This window comes from Micromonas commoda, chromosome 15 (genome assembly GCF_000090985.2).
Source record: "Micromonas commoda chromosome 15, complete sequence".
Lineage (NCBI taxonomy): Eukaryota > Viridiplantae > Chlorophyta > Mamiellophyceae > Mamiellales > Mamiellaceae > Micromonas > Micromonas commoda.
In genome coordinates this window covers 121,509-135,321 of record NC_013052.1, presented here as the reverse complement: position 1 = coordinate 135,321, position 13,813 = coordinate 121,509, and the positions used below count along the sequence as shown (strand labels likewise).

At 66.0% G+C, this 13,813-nt stretch overlaps 7 protein-coding genes across 7 annotated transcripts; 3 read left to right on the top strand and 4 right to left on the bottom strand.

The window, feature by feature from the left end:
- Positions 1-140: 140 nt before the first annotated feature.
- On the top strand, positions 141-1,897 carry MICPUN_64350 (predicted protein; the record flags this gene model as incomplete). The annotated part of the gene is made up of 2 exons (XM_002506442.1): positions 141-203; positions 383-1,897. The coding sequence occupies 2 exons, from the start codon at positions 141-143 to the stop codon at positions 1,895-1,897; spliced, it is 1,578 nt and encodes a 525-aa protein (XP_002506488.1).
- A 319-nt stretch (positions 1,898-2,216) lies between these two features.
- MICPUN_50720 (predicted protein) lies at positions 2,217-3,965 on the bottom strand (the record flags this gene model as incomplete). Its single annotated transcript, XM_002506264.1, has 1 exon — positions 2,217-3,965. The coding sequence occupies one exon, from the start codon at positions 3,963-3,965 to the stop codon at positions 2,217-2,219; it is 1,749 nt and encodes a 582-aa protein (XP_002506310.1).
- An 856-nt stretch (positions 3,966-4,821) lies between these two features.
- MICPUN_64348 (predicted protein) lies at positions 4,822-5,408 on the bottom strand (the record flags this gene model as incomplete). The annotated part of the gene is made up of 2 exons (XM_002506263.1): positions 4,822-4,956; positions 5,103-5,408. The coding sequence occupies 2 exons, from the start codon at positions 5,406-5,408 to the stop codon at positions 4,822-4,824; spliced, it is 441 nt and encodes a 146-aa protein (XP_002506309.1).
- Positions 5,409-6,491: 1,083 nt separating this feature from the next.
- On the top strand, positions 6,492-7,467 carry MICPUN_88698 (predicted protein; the record flags this gene model as incomplete). Its single annotated transcript, XM_002506441.1, has 2 exons — positions 6,492-6,977; positions 7,036-7,467. 2 exons carry the CDS (start codon positions 6,492-6,494, stop codon positions 7,465-7,467), a joined length of 918 nt encoding a protein of 305 aa, XP_002506487.1.
- Positions 7,468-8,904: 1,437 nt separating this feature from the next.
- On the bottom strand, positions 8,905-9,564 carry MICPUN_109539 (predicted protein). The gene has a single exon (XM_002506262.1). The coding sequence runs from the start codon at positions 9,555-9,557 to the stop codon at positions 9,141-9,143; it is 417 nt and encodes a 138-aa protein (XP_002506308.1). The 5' UTR covers positions 9,558-9,564; the 3' UTR covers positions 8,905-9,140.
- A 234-nt stretch (positions 9,565-9,798) lies between these two features.
- MICPUN_64345 (predicted protein) lies at positions 9,799-10,678 on the top strand (the record flags this gene model as incomplete). Its single annotated transcript, XM_002506440.1, has 1 exon — positions 9,799-10,678. The coding sequence occupies one exon, from the start codon at positions 9,799-9,801 to the stop codon at positions 10,606-10,608; it is 810 nt and encodes a 269-aa protein (XP_002506486.1). The 3' UTR covers positions 10,609-10,678.
- Positions 10,634-13,204, bottom strand: MICPUN_64344 (predicted protein; the record flags this gene model as incomplete). Its single annotated transcript, XM_002506261.1, has 3 exons — positions 10,634-11,162; positions 11,245-11,982; positions 12,057-13,204. The coding sequence occupies 3 exons, from the start codon at positions 13,202-13,204 to the stop codon at positions 10,772-10,774; spliced, it is 2,277 nt and encodes a 758-aa protein (XP_002506307.1). The 3' UTR covers positions 10,634-10,771.
- Between the last annotated feature and the right edge of the window lie 609 nt (positions 13,205-13,813).

Sequence of the window (13,813 nt, the reverse complement as noted above, 5' to 3'; positions counted from 1 at the left end):
CGAACGCAGTGGGGCGCTCCGAGAAAACTCTGAAGCCGGTGTTCGTCTCGCCGTGTTCGTGGCCAGCTGTGCCGCCCCGCGGGCGCTGGTTCGTGGGGACGAGGCGAACTCGCCGCAGACCGCGCGCCGCCCCGCTCGAGATGGCGACGAGGGACCCGACGGTCGAGGAGTACGCGATCCGGTTCGTCCGCAAGTACCTGAAGGTGAGCGCGCGCGCGCCGCCCCGCCCCGCGCCCCGCGCGCGCCGCCCCGCGCCCCGCGCCTCTCCCGTCCTCCTCGCCGAGGGCGGACCGACGCCCCTTCCCGCGCCCCGCGCCTCTCCCGTCCTCCTCGCTGACACCGACGCCCCTCTCCCGCGCCCCGCGCTCGTTCCTCGCCGCAGGGTGACTTCGCGCGCGCCGCCGCTCGAACGAACGACGACGGCGGCGCCGCCGTCGCCGCCGACGACGCCAACCGCGCCGCCGCCGCCGACACCCTCGTCGACCTTCTCCGCAAGTGCTCCGACGACCCGGTGCTGCTCAAGGTGCCACTCCGCGTGTTGCGCGATGAGATACTGCGACGCTACGACGAACACCGACACCGACGCGACCGCGACCGCGCGCCGTCGTTAGATGAGTCGGCGCTGCCGGCAGACGTCGAGTCCCTCTTCGCGCTCTTCGACGGCGTTCACCGAGTATGCGTCACCCTCGCCTCCAGGCTCACGGCTGGTCCCTTCGAAACGATAGACCGAGCGCTTCGCCTGCGGCTCTTCCTCTGCGTGTGCGGGGAGACGTGGCGGGACGCGCCGGCGCTGAGAGCGTGCGCGTTGCGTCGGTGTCACGCGTTCGCGCGCGAGGAGGACGCGCACGAGGCGTCGAGGGCGACGACGACGACGGCGGCGGCGGGCGGCGCGACAAACGGGTTTTCTCACTCGGCGACGACTGCGTCGTCGTCGTCGAGGAGGTCGTCGGCGTCGGCATCGTCGTCGTCGTCGTCTTCGTCGGGGTGGCTCGGATCCATCGCGTCGCGCGCCGTGCCCGCGTTCGTGTCGCACGACGCCGTGGACGTCTCCAGCTGGCGTCGCGTGATTGGGCAGATCTTCGCCAGGTGCCCCGCGCGGCTCATGTCGCCGACGGTGGAGTGCCTCCTGGAGTCCCTTCGCGTCCGGGGCCCCGACTGCGCGGCGGCGAACGTGGTCGGGCCAATCGCGAGTCGCCAGCTGGGACTCGATGATGACGACGCGACGACCGAGTACGTCCTGTACGGCGAGACCACCGTCGTTCGAGCCGACGCGAATCCGCCCAAAACGCCGCCGCCGCCGGACCTCCTCGGATTTGAACCACAGCTGTGCGCCCCCGGGTTCGACGGGTTCGACGGGTTCGACGTGACCACACCGATCGACGACGATCGCAAAAACCTGACCGCCGGGTGGGAAACCTTCGAGACGCCGACGACGACGTTAACGCCGCCGACCCCGACCCCGACGACCGTTACGACGACCGTTACGACGACTGACGGGCGCTCCTCCCGAGCCATCTCCACCGGCGCGAGCACCGGCGAGAAAGGTCTCGTGTTCGACGGAAGCTTCGGTTCCGACGCCTCGTTGACGTCGGCGTTCAGGCCCGATAGGGCGGGGGATTTCACACGCGCGGATCACGAGACGTCGCACGCGCCAATCGCGAGTCGCCAGGTGGAGCCGCACAGCTGTGCGTCGTTCGGCGCCTTCGGTTCCTTTCCCGTCGAGACGCCGCCGGGAAAGGAGCCCTCGCCCTCGTCCTCGTCAGCCGCGGACGGGTCTGGAAAGTCGTCTGGAGAGTCGTCTGGAAAGTTGGGAGCGCTCGCGTCGGTGGCGGCCAGGTTGCCCGTGCGCGACTCGCACGACTTCGACGAGCTCGTGCGCGACTTGGAGCGCATGTGAGGTAAGCCGCCGATGAAGCGACGCGACGACGGAGTCGGGCCTAAAAGAGGAACAAACGAGAGGAACACACGAGAGGAACACACGAGAGGTTCCCTAACGTTACGCACGACGCGACGAAACACACGCACGATCGCCTTCTCGTTAATACGTCTTAATAAGCCCCGCGCGACTGCTTAAACGTCGCGCGCCTTTCAATCCATCGCGCCTTTCAATTCGCCTTTCAATTAATTCCCCGCCAAAACATCGCGGTGGACCGCCGTCCCCGCCGCCGCCGACCGCGACGTCCCCTCCTTCCTTCTCGCGCTCACTCACACAAATCTCACGTGTTCTTCTCGAGGACCGCCAGCGCCGGGGCGAGGTAGTTGTTGCTCTTGCCCGCCACCATCGCCACCTTCTCGTACGCGCCTCCAACCTCAGCCTCGAAGCACACGTCGAAGGACTTGTTCCTAGCCTCCGTCTCGTGCAGCGCCTTGACGCACACGTCCGCGACGTCGGCGCAGGAGATGTAGTTGGAGATGCGGTTACCCTGGTCGAACACCAGCGCCTTGTTCCCGCCGGGCTCCTCCAGCAGCTGACCGGGCCTGACGATGGTGTACCCCAGGCCGGAGTTGCGAAGCGTTCGCTCGCCGTCGCGCTTGGCCCTCACGAGCTTATCGCGGTCCTCGCCGTCTGGCAATCCCGCGCCGCCGCAGGACACCAGGACGAAATCCGTCTCCTCGCCCTTGGGCAGCGCCTTGACGTACTCCAGCTCGAGCTCGAAGCTGTTGTTGGACGGGGCGTCGAGCTCCGACATCCACTCCGGGGCCCCCGCGCCGTTGCTTCCGGAGCTTCCAGAGCGGCTCTGGTTCCTCGCCTCAAAGCGCAACCCGATCCGATCGATGGCGTTGAGGTCGACGGGCGCGACGGCGTCCACCTCCGCGTCCCCTCCGCTGTTGTACGCGCGGTTGAACACCTCGGGCCTGAACTGCGCGAACGGTATGCGCACGATCTGCCACTTCCCCGTCGTGGCGAACGGCGCGATGAACGTCCGTCCCTCCACGCCGCCCTCCGAGAGGACGACGGAGTACCGCTTGCCGTCGCCGCGGAGGCGAAGTAAGACGCCCTCGTGGTCGCGGAGGACGACGGCGCCGGCGGCGTCGCCGCTTCCGAGGGCGTCGCACGCGCACGAAATCTGCGCCACGCCCGTCTTGGCGAACACGTACCCGCTGAACGTCGGGTAAGGAGACCTTCCGTCGGTGGAGTCGGACGCATCCTTTTCTTCTTTGTCGAAGAAAACGCGCTGCGCCACCTCGGCGGCGGCTTGCCAGCGCCCATCCTCGGGGTTCACCAGCCTCGTCTCGTCCACGGTCCAGTCTTCGAAGACGTCGCGGAACTTGGCGAAGCTGTAGAGCATCTGCTTGGACTTTTGGCTACGACCCGCGCGCCTGGACGCTAACGAGTTGTTGTAATCCTGGAGCGCCTTGGCCGCGACGCGGACGCCTTCCGAGTCGACGTTTGCCAGCTCGGACGCCATGAACGTCTTCGCCCTGGCGCAGTACACCACCTTGTTGACGCCGGACATGGCGAGCTCCAACGTCTTTGCGTCGGAGACGTCCCCGACGTACGCCTGCACCTTGTCCGGTAAGATCTCGCGGTCGCTTTCCTTTCGCACCAAAGCCTTGACGGTGTAGCCGCGCAGGAGGAGCTTGCGGACGAGGACTCGGCCGACGCGACCGGCGGCGCCGACGACGAGGACGGTGGTGAATCGCGCGTTCGGGGTCTCGTACTCCGTGAGGTCGTCGCCGGCGAGGAGATCGGCGGAGTAGACGGCGTCGTACTTGGCCTCGTCGATGGACGGCGACCGCGCGAGCTGCGTCAACCCCGTGATGCCCTTGAAGAAGCCGTCGGTGAGCTGCCTGGCGCGTCGTCCGAGATCCAGCGGGTTGAGCGTGGGGGAGTTGTCCTTGCCCTGCTTGGCGGCCTCGCGCCTGCGGCGGACCGTCTCGGAGACGGTCTCGTCGTCGATCGAGGTCTTCGCGTCCTTCTCGTCGGTGGCGCGGGTCACCGCGAGCGTCGCGCGTCGTCCCATCGGGACCGCGGTGGCAGCCTTTTCGCGCTCGACGCGTCGGGTGCGACGGGCGGCCCTCGGGCGCGCATCGCCGGACGCGCGCGCGGCGATGCCGGCGACGGCGAGCCTCGCGGCGGCAACGGTCGACATGACGATGTCGGTTTGCGCGCGGTGCGGTGTCGTATCGCTCGCGAGAGACGAGTGCGAGCGCGGGACGGCGCTTGGAGCGAGTTGGATAAAAAAAGCAGTGGGTGAGCGGCGCTGCTGGCGCTCCACGGCGTCTTCTCATTCGGCCACGTCACTCTTTCGCAAACGCCAGCGGTGGGTAGTCAGAGAATTGGCTATTTCTTGGAAATGGAAGGTTTCAGTGTGCTGATCTCGACGGCAAACACGGTTCGGGGCGACTCGATTTCGTGTTACAATCACCGCGTCAAACGGACCCCAAATCGTGTCGTCGCCCAATGCTAAATCCCCGCCCCCTCTCACCAACTCCCACCTTGAGTGATTTCCACCCTCCCCTCTCTACCCTCTCTATCCTGTGTACATGTGGCGTATACGCCGCGGCAGTCCTCGCGGCTTTGCGTACAGATTACGACTGCTCCCACCGCCCCTCCGTCTCCTCCTCCTTCGAGGCGGATGACGGCGCGGCGCTGATGCGATTGACGTCGCTCGATCGACGCGATCTCGGGTGGCTGCGGGCGACTGACGATCGCGTCGTCGCCGCGCGCCCAGCCCCGTGCGCGTGCGGTGAAGACGTCGGAAAAGACTTCAAACGAGATGTGCAGACAGGGTCCCGTCGTGTGTAAACGCCGCGACGCTTTCGTCTCGGTGTTTAGTTTAACGACCAAGTGGGACGACTCGGCGCGGCTCGCCAATCTTACGGCTCCTCGCCGAACTCCTCCTTGAACTCCTTGCGGGACTGGATGATCAGGCCGGCGAGCGCGCGTTGCTGCTCGCTGGTGCCCGTGGGGTTACGCCTCGGCACCCTCCAGTTCTTGTGCTTCATGTATTCCTGTCGTTAATAACGGCGGCGGAACGGTGTCGTCAGCGCGAAGTCGCGACGACGGGCATCGTGACGGGGCAACGTCATGGGGCGAGGGAGAAAAAGCGCAGAGGGCGGTGGTTGGAAAAAGGGGGTAGGTAAAAAAAGCGACGCACCTCCGAGACGGTGATGAGCTGCCGCATGTTCTTCATCCGCCTGCTGCGCGGTAACTTGCGCTGGCCGAGCAGCTTACCGAACGGCGCCGTGTGCAGCGTCGCGCGGCAGTTCGGGCACCTGGGCGTCCTCCTGCGACGCAGCGCGTCGAGGAGGAAGTCCTGCGCGCAGTCGCGATGAAAGGCGTGACCGCACGCGTGCAGCACGAGGACGCAGTCGCCGCCTGGGCCGGGCAGCGGGAGCGGTTCGAGGCAGACCGTGCACGCCTCCGGGCCGTCGACCCGCGACCGCGTGCCGCAGCACGCCATGTCGGCGCCTCTCTTCGCTTCCGGGAACGTGCGGAGACGCGCGGAGTTCACGCGACGAACCACGAGGGCTTCAACGTCCGTCCGAACCACGATGGGCGCCTTATCCGAAGTGGGATTGCGCGGGCTCTCGCGACGCGCGGGTTCGGCCGCGGCGGCCGCGGGGTCCGAGGCGCGTCTACCTCGGAGAGTGCACCCCGCACTGGGAAGTGGTGAAGCTTTCGCCGCGCGGCCCTCGGCGACGGGCGCAGCGCGCGTGCGACGGCGCCGGTCGTAGAGGGCGTCGACCTCGACGTTTTTTCTCGCTTTATACGTGGTCGTCTCTGCTTTTTCGGGGGAAAAGCAGGTGCGCTCCCGGGTAACGGCGGTCTAAATAACGGTTCGCGCGGCTCCAATAATTCGCGAAGAGATCCGAACTGGGCGCCATAGGCGATGGAGAGAATTTTATTCAGGACACGGCGAATTTTCATGCATTTTCCTCGCCCGCTCCGCTGGGAGATTCTTCCAAGAGAGCCCGTTGGAGAGCTGTGCAGAGACGGGGCGCGCGTGACGCCGTGGCCGGCGGATGGAGGCCCTCTACCGACGCGCGTCCGGCGCGAAGAAGAAACCGAATCAGGAGCCCGTGACGCGCGATGCTTACGGCTTCGTGGTGCGTCCCTTCGAGGCGTCGGCCGCCCGTTCGTTCTCGCCCCACCGCGCTCTCGGCCCCGCCGCTGACATTCGTGGAATCTCATCTCCACTGGGCACCCCGACCGCGTCTCCCGTCCCCGCCTCCGCCTCACCCTCCCTCCGCGCCCGCCACCGTTCGCGCAGGTCAAACCGGAACATGTGGAGGCGTACAGGCGTAACGCGCCGATGTACGTCGACGAGGAAGCCGAGCGCGCGACGCGATGGGACGCGTTCCTCGCGCAGAAGAGGGACGACAACGGCAACGACGACGACGACGACGCCCGAGATGGGGCGCGCACCCTCGACGCGCTCGTCCGCGTCCTCGACGCCAGGGCCGCCCGGGGAAGCGGCGACGACGCGTCGGAAGAGAGCGACGAGGAACGCGAGCTGCGCGCGCTCGTCGCGGGGGGTGTGCCCATGGCGCTCCGGGGACGATGCTGGCAGATCTTCGCGCGAGTCAAGGAGCGGCGACGCGACGGCGTATTTCGCGAGCTCCTCGTCGCCGCGGGGGAGTCGGCATCGGCGGAAGTTTTGGAAACGAAGGATCGGAAGGAGGACGGGGACGAGAACGGGGACGAGGAGGACGCCGTGGAGCGCGTGCTGGCCTCCTTGGTCGACGCGACGTGCACAGCTGTGCCGGATGACGGTTCGCGCACAGCTGTGCGCGACGATGCGTCGGATTCGACGCCGTGCACAGCTGTGTCGCCGGATACTTCGTTTCGTCGCGTCCGGAAACAAATCGACAAGGATCTCCCGCGAACCTTCCCGGGGCATCCGCTCCTGGACGGCATCGGGCGCGACGCCCTCCGCCGGGTTCTGTGCGCCTACGCCCTTCACAACCCCGCGGTGGGGTACTGCCAAGGCATGAACTTTCTCGCCGCGCTGCTCTTACTGTTGATGGAGGTGCGTTTTATTTTAATCTTCTTATGGGCAATTATGCTGACGTTGTTTTTTTTAACAGGAGGAACCCGCGTTTTGGTGCCTGGGCGCGCTCGTCGAGGACGTCCTGCCCGGGTACTACGGGAACACGATGCTGGCGTCCGCGGTGGACCAGGCGGTGCTGAGGACGTTCGTGGATTCGAGGTTCCCGCGCGTGGGCGCCGCGCTGGACGACGCCGGCGTGCCCCTCGCCGCCGTCGCCGGTTCGTGGTTCCTCACGCTGTACGTCAATCACCTCCCGTGGGAAGTGGCGTTGCGAGTGTGGGACGTGCTCCTGTTCGAGCGCACGCGAAGGGTGCTGTTCCAAACCGCGCTCGCGCTCATCGACGTCAACGCCAAGCGCATCGTGGAGGGTGGGCGGTGCGACCGGCTGATGGAGTGCGCCGTGCAAATCGCCCCGGCGCAGTTCGACGGATCAGGTGAGTTTATTTTAATCTTTGCATGGGCAATTTGAATGACGTGGTTTTTCTTTAACAGAGCTTCTCATCGTCGCCACGTGCGGTGCTCACGCGGATGTGACGTGGACGGAGATTATGTCTCTGTATGCGTCCCACCACGCGGAGCTCACGGTGGCTGGGGTTGACGGGACGATGAACGGGCGACGCAACTTGAGCGCGAGCGTGAGCGCGGCGCCGACGTCGCAGCTGGCGACGGTCGGGGGGGGGTCGGTTGGGGATTTAAGTCGCGCTGCAGGGGGCGAGCGTCCGCGGCACTTCCCGCCGACGCCGATGCAGGAGGGATGGGCGGGTGCCGAATTGGACGACACCGACTCGGAGGACGAGGGTGCCGGTCGCGGGGGTGCCGACGGGGGTGCCGACGGGGGTGCCGAGGGTGGGGGAGGCTTGGCGGTGGTGGACGATTGGTTCGCGGTGCGCTCGCGCATCGCTCGAGCGCCGCAGATCGTTGGCGACGGCGCGGGTCAATGCGTGATCGTCTCGCCGCAGCCGCCGCCGCTCGCCGACGCCGCCGCCGCCGCCGCCGCCGCGGCGTCACCCAAACGACGCGGCCGCGCGACCGGCGCATCTTCGTCGTCGTCGTACGCCAGCTACATGAAGGGCCTCGGCCGCAGCTTCAAGGGGCTCTACTCGACCGGCGGCGGCGGATCCGGCTCGACGTCGCGAAATCCAAAAAATCCCGATCCCGGTCGACCGGCGGCGGCTCGGGGCGCGGGCGTCGCCGGGATCGCGCCGCGCGCAGCCGTCCCCGGCCAACGCGACGTCCGCGTCGTCCTCGCCTACGCCGACGACGGCGCGAGCGACGCCGCGGTGCTCGCGAGGGCACTCGACGAGTGCAAACGAATGCTCGACGAATGCCAGACGGAGCTCGACGCGGCTCGGATGCAAAGAGACGCCGCCGCCGACGCCATGGAAGCCCTCGCGTCGCGACTCGCCGAAGCCACCGCGCTGGCGACCGCGAGGGAGAGGCAGCTCGAGGTGATGTCGGGTGTGATGGCGATTCACAGGGACGAGTGCGCGGGGAAGGACGCGGAGTTGTGCGCGCTGCGGGACGAAAACGCGAGTCTGCGAGAGTTGGTGGAGCGGTTGGGGGAGCCGCCGGGGAGCGTCGTGAGGTCCGGGGTTCGATTCCTAGGGTCGCCGGAGGAGAAGAACGCGGTCGGGTCGGGGGTGACGGGGATGACGGAGACGGAGGAGGAAAACTGGGCGGCGCGCGGGGGTTTTGCCACGCCCGAGCCCGCGAGGTGAGTTTTGCGGTGTTCTGCGGGGCACTTTCGCGGCCACGGAGCAAACACGCACGAGGCGAATTAGAGTTGTGAATTAGAAAATCCCTTATAACTTTACTCGACGTTTGAGGAGTCGACCCTATTATGATATTTGCTCGCCCGCGCGGTTGGCTCCCCGTGTTGATTTGTTTATTACGATGACCTCGCTCGCGTGTTGTGCTTTGACTTTGAAATGCTACTTCATTTATTTAAGAAACGACCTTCGTCGCGCCTCGTCGTCGTCTTCCTCGCCGGTGCGTCGCCCGTCCCCGCGCCGATCGTGTCCCCCGGCGCGCGATGGGGTGACCCGAGGCACTCCATCCCTCCCTCGCCGGCCGGGTCGATCGCGCCCTGATCCGCGTTCTCGTCCCCGTCCCCGTCCCATCCTCCGGGCGCTCGTCGCTCGCTCACTCGTCCTTGGACGTGCCCTCCGTCACCAGCGTGCCGATCTTGTACTCGTCCACGATGTCCATCACGCGGCTCGGGTGTTGCGGCCCGTGGAAACCCTTCGTGGCGTCTCCCCCCGCGTTTTTCATGATGGCCGCGACCCCGCCCGGGTGCTCGTCCACGTACTCGGTGACGTCGTACACGTTCCCGTCGATGATGAGCCACAGGTCGTCCTGGGCCTTGTGCTTCGCCACGTCCGCCGCGGTGTAGGACCCGTCCTTGCCGCCGTAGCCCGTGCCCACCACAACCTTGGGTCCGTTGCCGAGCTGCGCCATCTGCTTCTTGACGAAGGAGATCACCGGGATGGAGAAGACGGCGATGAAGGAGAGGATGAGGTAGAGGGTGTTGTTGATCTCGGATTTGACGATGAGGCCCATGGTCGACGGCGCGATGCGTGTGCGGGGTGGTGCGGTGCGCGCGCGCGGGGGAGTGGCGAGCCGAAGGGCACCGATCAGAATGGGGGCGAGCGCCCGGTGGTGCACTTCTCGAGGCAGAGACCCGATCTGTGTGGCCCGGATCACGGGTGCCACGCTGGCACATCTCCCGCGGTTTTCCTCGGATACGGTAGACTAACAACGACGCGTCCCGGCGTCGCCTCGCCACTCGCTCCCTCCGCGAATGGCGATCGCGCTGACCGACGCGCAGGTGCGCTCGCTGCGCGCGAGGTTCGACGCGCACGACGCCACTCCGCAGGCGCACTCGTCGACGTGGAGCCGACGGCTCTACGCGCCGTTCTTCATCGACGCGCCGGAGATGGCCGACGTGAAGCGGGCCATCACGCGAGCGCACCCGCGCCACGTCGTGGCCTTCGACATCGTGTTCGAATCGCGCGGCAACGAGACGGCGTGGCACACCGACTACGAGAGCCTCGGTCCGTTCGTCGTTCGCGACGCCCTCGTCGCCATGCGCGACCGACACTTCGTGTCCGTGCACTTCAACCTGACGAAGGACGGGGGTGCCCTCGTGACGTGCGAAAGGGCGCCGATGTGGTTGGATTGGCTCACGTATCGGTGCATCGTCGCGTTCGGCATATACTCGACAGCGCACAGACTGCTGACCCGCATCGCCGGTCCGTTCCTCGCGGCGTTCGCGTCCCACGCACCCAACGCCGTCGGCGCAGGCAACTCCTTCGACAACATGCGTCTGCACAAAGTCACCGCTGGCGCGCCGAGAATCTCTTACGTCGTTCGCCTGGCGCATAAAGACGCGCTCATCTCGCGAGAGGCGGTGCGACGGGGCGTCGAACGGTCCGCCGCGTGCGCGGCGCTGGGCTTCCTGAGCGAGACGCTGCCGGACGAGCGCGAGCATCGCGTCGGGGACCTCGATTGGAGCGGGGAAGCTCGGGAGGCGAGCGCGAGGAAAGGCGCGACGACGGCGACGGTTACCACGGCGGCCGGGGCGGACGCTAAATCCGCGCGCGTGAGCTGACGCGGCGCGATGACCCCGCTGTGTTAACATCATAGTATGTATGTTTTTAAAAGTCCGCGGGCCGCGCGCGGCGATGAGGAGAGGCTGCCGCGAAAGCTCGCCGCCTCTGCGTTCGTTTTCGGATTCTTTTCGCGATTTTTTTGGCGATTTTTTTGGCGATCGATCACGCCGCGGTGGCTCGGGACGTCGCCGCCGCCATCGCCGCCTGCGGCGTCTGCTTGATGGTCAGCATCGCTCCTCCCGTCGGTTTCGCGAATTTCGCGTCCGGCCACACCCCGACGACCGCGTCGCACGCGTGGCACTCGTTGACGAAGTGCTTCAGGAGCCTCGTCTGTCGCGACGGCCCGTCGACGTATTCCGCGAACTGTTCCACAGTCGTCGTCGGATCCACGCACTCCCACACGCAGAAGACGTCGCCGTCGTCCATCGCCGGGGCGAAGAGTGGGTTGTGGTACCCGGCGGCGTGGTTCGCGATGGCGAATTCCTTCCAGTCGGCGGCGGTAAACGCTTTAACCGCGTTCCAAAACGCGGCGCGGTCGTCTTCGCTCTTGAACCTGTTAAAAAAAAACCACGTCAGTCGAATTGCCCATACCTGGTATAATACCATCGAAGGTCCAAAGAGTAAAATAAACTCACCTGTGACGCACCCAGAAGCGCGACCCGCGCGTGGCCGTCGGCATCGGCCGCGCGTGCCACGGGTCCGCGGGCGCGATGAACCCAGTCGCCGGCAGCCCGCCCGTCGCCCCGGTAGGCGCGATGGCGTACACGTCGTTTGCGAACTCGCCGTTTGGGAACGGTCCGTCGGCGCCGTCGATGAACGAACGGAACTCCTCGACGGTGACGGACTTGGCGCTCTCCCACAGGCACAGGACGGGCGCGTTCGGGTCCCCAGCCTTCTCCGGGAGGAAGTAGTGGTTGTAGTAGCCGAGCTCGTACTGTCTCTCGAACGTCTCACGGAGCGAGGCCGGATCGTCGAACGCGGCGGCTGTCGCCCGCCACCACTCGGAAGCCTTCCCGACGGGGCGGTGAACGACGGCGAAAAACCTTCCGGGCGAGGACGCGTCGGGAACCAACGCGGCGTCCTCCGCGACCCGACCCGGGCCCCAGTGCACCACGCAGTGCGTCAGCCTTCCCGTGCGTCGGCTGGCGACGACGCGCATGAAGCAGTCCTGGCGCTCGTCCATCGAAGCCTTCGTCGCCTTGACGCTCGCGTTGAACTCGAGCCTGGCGATCACGTCCCCGTCGGGGCCCCTCGCCGTCCTGCACACGCGAAAGCCGGGACAGTCGTACCCGGAGAGCACCGCGCACCAGCGACGAACGCCCTCGTGCCCCCTCAGCACCGCGTTCAGGTTCGTCGCACATCGCGACGGATACCTGTTACGAAGGATAAAAAAACCACGTCAGTCGAACTGCCCATACAGGCGGGACAAAGATTAAAATAAACTCACCGGACGTCAACGACGCACTCCGGGTCCCAAACCTCCGCGATGGCCGCGAGCGCCTCGTCCCTGTCCCTCGCGGCGTACGTCCCGGACGCCCACTGCCGCTGGTTGAGCTCGAAGAGCGCGAGAGCCTTCTGGAAATCCTTCTCGACGTCCAAAGTCGGTCGAGGCGGCGTCGGGATCATCGGCGGAACCGCGTCCTCCGTCGGCGCGCCCAACGCGTCGAGGTGGATCGCCTGCGGGCCGTTGTACACCTTAAAATAAACGCACTTACCCTTCACGTCGAAGCCGACGCGGTGCACAAACTCCACCTTGAACGGCAACGCGCGGTTCGACGTGACGTCCGTGGGGGTGTAGTGACCGACGGCCCAAACTTCGCCGCTTTCGCCGGGGTACGCGTCGCGAACGGTGTAGTCCGGCGTGGCGAAGGTTTTCGCAAAAAAGTCGCACCAACGGAGGTACCCACCGGGGCCATCGTACAGCACGTCGCACGCGTCGCGCCTGTACGTGGACGGGTACCGTGGGTCCAGGGTGAAGTCATCCGCGAAGAGTTTCTTTGCTAACGTTTCGCGACTCGATTCGCCAGCCGGCGAGTTTGACGCACAGCTGTCAAACTCGCCGGCGCCCCACGCGCCCATGATGTCGTAGTACAGCTGCCTGTTCCGGTCGAAGATCTGCGCGTCGTTCACGGCGTCGCGTTTGGCGCACGAGAGATGCCACTCGACGAGATCCCAGGTTTGGCGCCATTCGGTTATCTTCCCGGTGGCCGCGTCGAATGCCACGACGTGCTCGAACGTGTACATCTTGTTCGTGCCCGGAACCTCGCGGCCCCACGCGTCGAGAAAGACGGCGGTGCGGTGCTCCAGCGCGCGGATCTTGTCGTTGTTCAGCACCGTGCATGCGTGCTCCACCTTCGTGTTCTTGACGTTGTGAAAGATGGGGTGAGTGATTTGGGTCATGGCGCGAAAGTTCACGGCTTCGGCGTCGCCGAGGCCGGGGCCCATGGTGAGGGCGAAAGAGGGCGCGAAGAAGTCGGGAAGCTTGGACGCGACCGCGACGAACGCGGCCTGGTCGACGATGTCGAGCGCGAGCTCGGATTGGATATCGAAAACCTCCTTGCACAGCGCGAGGTTGCGCTCAGCCTGGGTCGCCATTTCGCGTCTGTGATTTATTTGGTGTCGCCCGGGGCGGGTGCGGTCGTGTTCAATTCTGCGAGGGGGTTTGGGCGGTGGTGGGCTCGGGGTCAGCGTTGTGAATCGGGGGTTCCGCCGCGGATCCGTCGCGAGACGGCGCGCGCGGAATCGTCGAGACCGTTCCGGGGGCGACGAGATCCCCGACGACGCGCGTCTCGCCGCGGAACCGACGCCGCAGCGGGGCCCGATGCGGATAGAAATAGAAAAAGCGAAGCGTCGGGAGAAAAAGCGCATCGGCGCGTTCAGGACGCTTCTCTCCCTTGTTTGGGACCTCCTTCGCGTCGCGTATCGGGCATCGAAGAGGCGCTTGGGCGTCGAGGAGGGCGATGGGGACGGGCTCACCTGTTTCGGGCGCGGACGGTCACGTCGCGGCCCCTCGTGGCTGTGGGAATGGGGCCAGAGCCAGCGCGGAGAAAAATATCTCTCGGCTTGCGTGGACTTGCGTGGCAGGACCGTGACGAGGCGTTTCGGATTGGAGTGGCACTATTTATGGTAAGACTTTTAACTGATTACGTGTGCAGGACAGTTTTTGAAACAAAAATGTCTAACTGTATTCCACACGTGCGGATT

Bases quoted from the DNA above. Each gene is read 5' to 3' on its own strand.
- MICPUN_109539 (XM_002506262.1), bottom strand. From the start codon at position 9,557: ATGGGCCTCATCGTCAAATCCGAGATCAACAACACCCTCTACCTCATC.